Source organism: Nicotiana tomentosiformis, chromosome 3, assembly GCF_000390325.3.
Source record: "Nicotiana tomentosiformis chromosome 3, ASM39032v3, whole genome shotgun sequence".
Lineage (NCBI taxonomy): Eukaryota > Viridiplantae > Streptophyta > Magnoliopsida > Solanales > Solanaceae > Nicotiana > Nicotiana tomentosiformis.
In genome coordinates, this window is record NC_090814.1 from 129,935,784 (window position 1) to 129,942,679 (window position 6,896).

At 40.3% G+C, this 6,896-nt stretch overlaps 1 protein-coding gene across 1 annotated transcript; it reads left to right on the forward strand.

The window, feature by feature from the left end:
• The first annotated feature begins 4,659 nt into the window (after positions 1-4,659).
• LOC104112212 (F-box protein At5g49610-like) lies at positions 4,660-6,339 on the forward strand. The gene has a single exon (XM_009622075.4). The coding sequence runs from the start codon at positions 4,817-4,819 to the stop codon at positions 5,912-5,914; it is 1,098 nt and encodes a 365-aa protein (XP_009620370.1). The 5' UTR covers positions 4,660-4,816; the 3' UTR covers positions 5,915-6,339.
• The last annotated feature ends 557 nt before the right edge of the window (positions 6,340-6,896 follow it).

A 6,896-nucleotide genomic window follows, 5' to 3' on the forward strand; every position in this document is an offset into this window, starting at 1 on the left:
GTATAAGAAAGTGAAATTTTCCTAAGGGTTCGGCAGCCTCTCGAAGATAAGTACAGATGTCTCCGTACCGATCCGCAAGACTCTACTAAACCTGCTCATGACTCGTGAGACCTATGTAACCTAGGCTCTGATACCAACTTATCACGACCCAAAATATCAGCTATCGTGATGGCGCTTATCTCAATACTAGGCAAGCCGACAATCTCAATTAAACACCATATCTTTTAAATTTGAAAACATAATATTTAAATTCAGCGGAAGAAATCTCACAAATATAGATATAAACACTCCCAAAACCCGATGTCACTGAGTACATGAGCATCTAATATGAATACAAAGTCTGACTGATAAAAACACTGTCTGACAGTATAGAACAACACAAAAACTGAGAGAAAGAGAGACAAGGTCAGCGGAAGTTACCTTGATAGTCTCCAACTGGTAACACACTGAGGTCTAACAGTTGCCGTGTCCGGAAGCACCGGGATCTGCACATGAGGTGTAGAGTGTAGTATGAGTACAACCAACTCAATAAGTAACAAGACTAACCTTAGGGATGAAAGTAGTGATGAGCTCTGTAGGTACAGTTCAGTACATAAATAATGGTGTCGAAATGTAGGCATGCTTTCAAGTTCAACAGTTAAACTCAGTACAAGCAAAAATAGATCAATACTGCATGATATGAGGAATATGACATATCAGTGGAAATACCTCATGTACTACTGGTCATAATTCATTCGGTCACTTAGTACTGTATATGGCCAATCCAGCCCAAGGATATTCCATCCCGTGTATATATATACACATCGACTGACAGTTAGTCACTCGGTACCGTATAAGGTCAATCCAGCCCTGAAAAATTTATCCCCAAATGTAAATGATACGGACAAGATCCATGTCCAGGGAAATTCATCACAATATAAATAAGTAAGGCAAGTTCATACCTTGGGAAGTCCATCCTGAATATATAATCATCTACGCTCACTGGGTGTGTACAGACTCTGGATGGGCTCCTTTAGTCCAAGCGTGATATAAAGCCGATATGGCCTACTGCAGGCGGGCAGTCCCGATCCGTATAGTAATAAAGCCTATAAGGCCTGCTGCAGGCGGGAATCCCCGATTCATATAATAATATTATATATTAAGCCAATATGGCCTGCTGCGGTGCACCGCTCGATCCCGAAATATCCTCAAAATGGACGAATATGACTGAGTGTGTAATGTACATTTTTAAAATAATTAATTCAACCGTAACACGACCCTATGGGTCCTAAAATATCGGCACGTAGCCTAAACATGATCTTTAATAAGAGCCTCAGCTCAATTTCTCTAACACGTGGAAAATGTTCAAATAATAACATGATTCTTTAATTTTACAACTTCACAGGATTTATTCAAATCACAATTTCTATGGTGTACGTCCACGCGCTCATCACCTATCATGTGCGTCACCTCCAAACAATTTATATAACACCAAATTCGGGGATTCATACCCTCAGAACCAAGTTTAAAAATGTTACTTACCTCAAATCGTGTAATTTCTTACTCCGCTAGGCCCTTGCCTCGCGAATCGGTCTCCAAAAGTTTCGAATCTAATCATAATTAATTCAATTTAGTCAATACAAATCATTGGAATTAATTCCATATGAAAATACTAATTTTCCAATAAAAATCCGAAATTTAACTCAAAAATTACCTGTGGGGCTCACGTCTCGGAATCCATTGAAACTCACAAAATCAGACAATCCATTCAATTACGAGTCCAACCATACTAGTTTCACTCAAATCCGACTCCGAATCGACATCGAAATCTCAAAAATTTATTTTATGAAATTTCTACAATTTTCCCCACATTTCCATCTAAAAACACTAAATAAATGATCAAAATAATGATATATTCGTGTATATTGACCAAATCCGAGTTAGAATCACTTACCCCGATATTTTTCCTTGAAAATCTCTAAACAATCGCCTTTCCCCAAGCTCCAATTTGTCAAAAATAGAAAATGGGACGAAGTCCCCTTTTTGTTTATAACTTAAAGTTTCTGTCTAGGCCTGCCCCCGATCGCTGCCCCCGATCACTGGCAAAGTTGGTCCTTCCCCGATCGCTCAACAATTCATTGAGGTGTCCCTGTCGCAATATGTTTACGACCTCCTGTCTTAGGGCGATGCAATCTTCGGTTTTGTGTCCTCGCTCTTGATGGAACTCGCAGAGGGCGTCTGATTTTTTGGTATTCGGGTCCGACCTCATCTTTTGTGGCCACTTTACCTTCGATCCGAGCTTCTCAAGGCGTAGACGATCTCTGTAGGTGACACGCAAAAATTGTGAGCAGATAGTAAAGGGGACATACCTCTCTCATTCCGGTGAGTCCCTGTTCTTGATCGGGATGGGTCTTCTTCATGGCGAGATGAGGACACAGCGGTAGTTCTGACATATGGGAGATGTCATTCCCGGTTTGGTCGTGAGGCCGCGGGATCTCTTCTGATATCATTTCTTTGATCTTTTCTGGATTCTGCTTGAACCGAGGTCAGTCGATGGGTCAGCCAATTGAGGTTGTCTTCGTCTGCTCGGACTTTGGCACAATATGCATTATGTATTTCATCCCAAGTTGTTGGGGGATATTTCATAAGCCGACTTAATAATTATTTTGTCGCCCTTGAACCATTTCTGCTCAGCCCGTTTTGAAAAACGGCTACCACCATTCCTTCTGATACATTAGGCAAGGTCATTCTTACTCGGTTAAAGCGGGCGAAGAAGTCCCTCAGCCCCTCTCCCGGAAGCTGTTTGATAGCAAAGATGTCGTTTACTCTTGCCTCGGCCTTCTAGGCCCCGGCATGGGCCGTCACGAACTTATCAGCCATTTCCTCAAAGGTTTCGATGGAACGTGCAGGCAGTTGCGAATACTAGGTTAATTCACCTCCCGTGAGGGTTTTGCCGAATTTCTTAAGTAGAATTGAGGATACTTGTTCCTTAACGAGGTCATTGCTTTTCACAGCAGTGACGTAATGGGTCACATGATCCTCGGGGTCAGTTGTGCCATCGTATATTTTTAGATAGGGCGGCATTTTAAAGGTCTTTGGTATGGCATGTGGGGCAGCGCTATCACTATACGGCTGCTCGACGAACCGACAGACATCTCTCTTCGGCAATAGCTTAGGAGCGCCCGATATCTTATCGACCCTTTTTTGTTGTTCTCTCATTTGGTCCCGAAGTGCCTTGTTCCCGTTTTCCATTTCCTCCATCCTTTTCAGAATGGCTGTGAGAGCGTCATCGCCTACATTGTTAACAACATTGTGAGTAGTACCTGTCGTCGTGAGAGGGGGAGGAGGTTGATCATGTTGCTCGTCCACTGGTGGTGTAGCACAGGTTCTCGCGTTTGCTGCGGCCGCATCCTGAACGGGCTTGTGGAGGACGCTGGTCAGTGTATCAGTTAGCCAGGCCTCAAAGAGCTTCTTTATCGCTGGTGGTGTCTCCTCTCCCACGGATGTGGAGGCTGTCTTACCGAGAGGTTTTGTGATGTTGCAGTGGGGAGGGGGTGATCCACCTCGCCTAGGAGAGGCATTGGGCGTTGTGTCCTCGTCCACTGCTTCAGAGCTTTCGTGAATGATGTTCATGAGGTTGGTTGGAAGATCACTCATTATTCTCGTTCTTTCTTCTCTGTTACCTGCCATATTAGATCTATGCATGTAGAGAGAAAAAGGTTCTTGTTTTATTTTTTATTTACGTCAGTAACCAGTGTCGATTGTAGATCTAGAAGAAACTTAAAGACTTAGCTAGAAAATCCCCACAGAAGGCGCCAAATTGTTTGACCAAAAAGTGTAACTTTCGGCGAAACTATTAAATTTATGTAATAATAGGTTAAATCTAGTTAAGGATAATAACTCTAAATGCAAATCTTGAAAACATGTGGGAAATAGGGACAAATCCCATAAATAATTGATGACAATAAGTGCAAAATATCCTTAAAGCATGAGCAATAATGGAGGTGTAACTAGCAATAAATAGCAATAAATGACATTTAAGTAAATAGGGAGAATGATTCACCCAATAATAAATGGATTGGACGAATGTTACTCCGACAATGATGAGTGACAGAAAGATCCAAGATTTGTTTAAACAATTCTCGGATCTGGTGGAGAAGTGTGGATCAACATGAGCAAGAATCTTTATCAAAAAATAATCTTTGTATTTTCGCAAGAGAGAAAGAATCTTCTTCTGAAAAGTATTCTTATCAAAATGAATATTACATGCCTATATCATTGTCTCTTCTTTCTATATATGGGGGACATTTTTCTAAGAAACTCTAATAGTACAAGTGTAGAGAATATCCACTAGAATATTCCCTTTTAATATCCTATCCTGATAAACTAGCTGTTACAGCTCCTATCATCAATATTCAACCTCGATCTCGACCCTTGTTGACATCTCGATTACGGCTCTTGTCGACATCTCGGTTATGGCTCATGTCGACACTTCGCCCAATGACTTTGCTGCTTTTTGGGTGACCTCGATCGAGTCTTTCCTTAATGCTGTATTACACTAAATATACTTGGGGCCAATTTTCGCAGGCACTTCCAAGAACCACTGTTTAAGCATTAAATACATCAAGAACACAACAAAAGCAGTACAAAAAAACAAGAACTTAAAGCAACTGGACACACTCACGTGTGGGTCACGCATCTCTATGCTAAATCAGATCCTCCAGTAATTTATCTCCTCTTCAATCATTGTTCAGCCACAATTACTTTGCAGTTTGTGCCATATATATATTCTTCCATATCCCCCTTGTAACAATAGCCTTTGGAGACGTCCAACACTATGTGGAGAAAACTTCCTTTTGATATCTTGGCCAACATTTTCTCTTATCTTTCCCCTGATTCCTTAGCCAGGGCGAAATCAGCTTGCAAAAATTGGCATACATGTGCCAAGAATTCAGCTTCACCTCAGCGGCACCACCCGCCGTGGTTCGTAGCCTTGCCAACGCGCATCACGGGGCACTTTTGCTATGCTCACAATCCAATTGATGATTCTTGGCACCTATTGCCTCTTGACTTCATTCCCAACCCAATTCGCCCCATTGCTACAATTGGCGGCCTGATACTTCTAAGAGAGGCTACAACTACTACCCTTCAATTAGCCATATGCAACCCCTTCACTAAGCAATTCAGACAACTCCCTAAGCTAAATGTCACAAGGACTAATCCAGCAGTTGGGGTAATAGAATCAAATTCAGTCAACTTCAAGGTCTATGTGGCTGGAGGAATGTCAGAGGCTAGCAGCATTGGAGGAGGTGCCTCGTATGAGCCCACCTTAGAAGTATACGATTCTGTTTACAATAATTGGAAAACAATTGGACCAATGCCAATGGAATTTTCTGTAAGGCTAACAGTTTGGACACCAAACGAGAGCGTTTACTGTAACGGTGTCCTGTATTGGATCACGTCTGCTCGCGCTTATACCATAATGGGATACGAAATTGGGAAGAATAAATGGAGAGAGTTAAGTGTGCCAATGGCTGACAGGCTTGAATTTGCAGCATTAGTGCCAAGAAATGGGAAGTTGAGTCTTGTTGGCGGAACGTGTGATGCTGGAGCATGTATATGGGAACTTTGTGAAGGTAATAATTGGAGAATGATTGAGAAAGTGCCACAAGAACTTGGGGCAAGATTGTTAGAAGGTAAAGGAAGATGGGGTAGTATTAATACCAAATGTGTGTATACTGCTGGTGCTATGTGTTTGTATAGAGATCTTGAATCAGGAATGGTAGTATGGAGGGAATGTGCAAAAAAAGATAAGTGGGAATGGCATTGGATTGAAGGGTGTGGTTCAATAAAAGGGATGAAATTGCAGAACTTCCCAATTAAAGGACTGCTGCTACATCCCTATCTTGCATCTTCTAGTGTCCTGAAACAATGAAGTGTAAATTCATCTCTCTACCTGTTTCCCTATTACTTCAACTTCCTAAATGCCAAAGGAAAGTTCTGATTTGCATCTAAAGTTGGATTGAGCATAAAAGATTAAGAAAAACTGTTAATAATAATAGGGAAGGTCCATTTCTTGATCACTCTTTAAGTCTCATCTCGAGACTTTTCAGCTGGTGTGCTTATAACATCAATCGGCCGGAGAAATTGCTAATCTTTACATTTCTTGGCATTTGACGCTTAGGACATTTTATAAGCATATTACAAAGACACATTGGTCATTTTGCTTTATTATTATTATTATAGCTGGTTTTATCTTTTACTTATTAAATTATTTATGTCTTTGTTTTTTTAATACTTTCAAGAATAACTAAAGAAAGCCAAAAATAGATGCTTTTGGAGCATCTTAAATTACCACTCTTGTTTTTCATTTTACTAAATTAATTAATTCATTACTTATCTTCATTGTATATAATTCGTATGGTTTAACTTATTTCGTTAGTTGATTGTATTTATAACGTCTTATCTTCTTCTTTTTTTCAAAAAAAAACAAAAAATTGAAGAAGGCAAAAAAGAAGAGCAAATTTCATTTGTAGCCGGCTCGTGGAAATAATTATCATTTGCTAGCCATGAATTAAGCCATACAATTTATAGCCCCAAACAAATTATAATGGCTAGCCTAAATTTGCTCAAATGCGGTAGATTTTGTTGCCATCGAGTCGTTCCAATCTTCCACCAATGATATGCAAAATCAGTTTTATTATTGTCAAAATACCGCTTGCGGCTTTTGCAATTGTTGGATATGAAATAATTTATTATCACAAGTGCCTTTCAATTCTTTAACTAGTACTCGCAATTGAGGCACTGCGCAATGTGACCAATCAATGACTTCAGACTTTAGGTTTTGCTGATGTATTTTCAAAAGCTAATAAAAACTTGTTGTATTTTGAAAATCATCATATTATTTGAGCGAAATG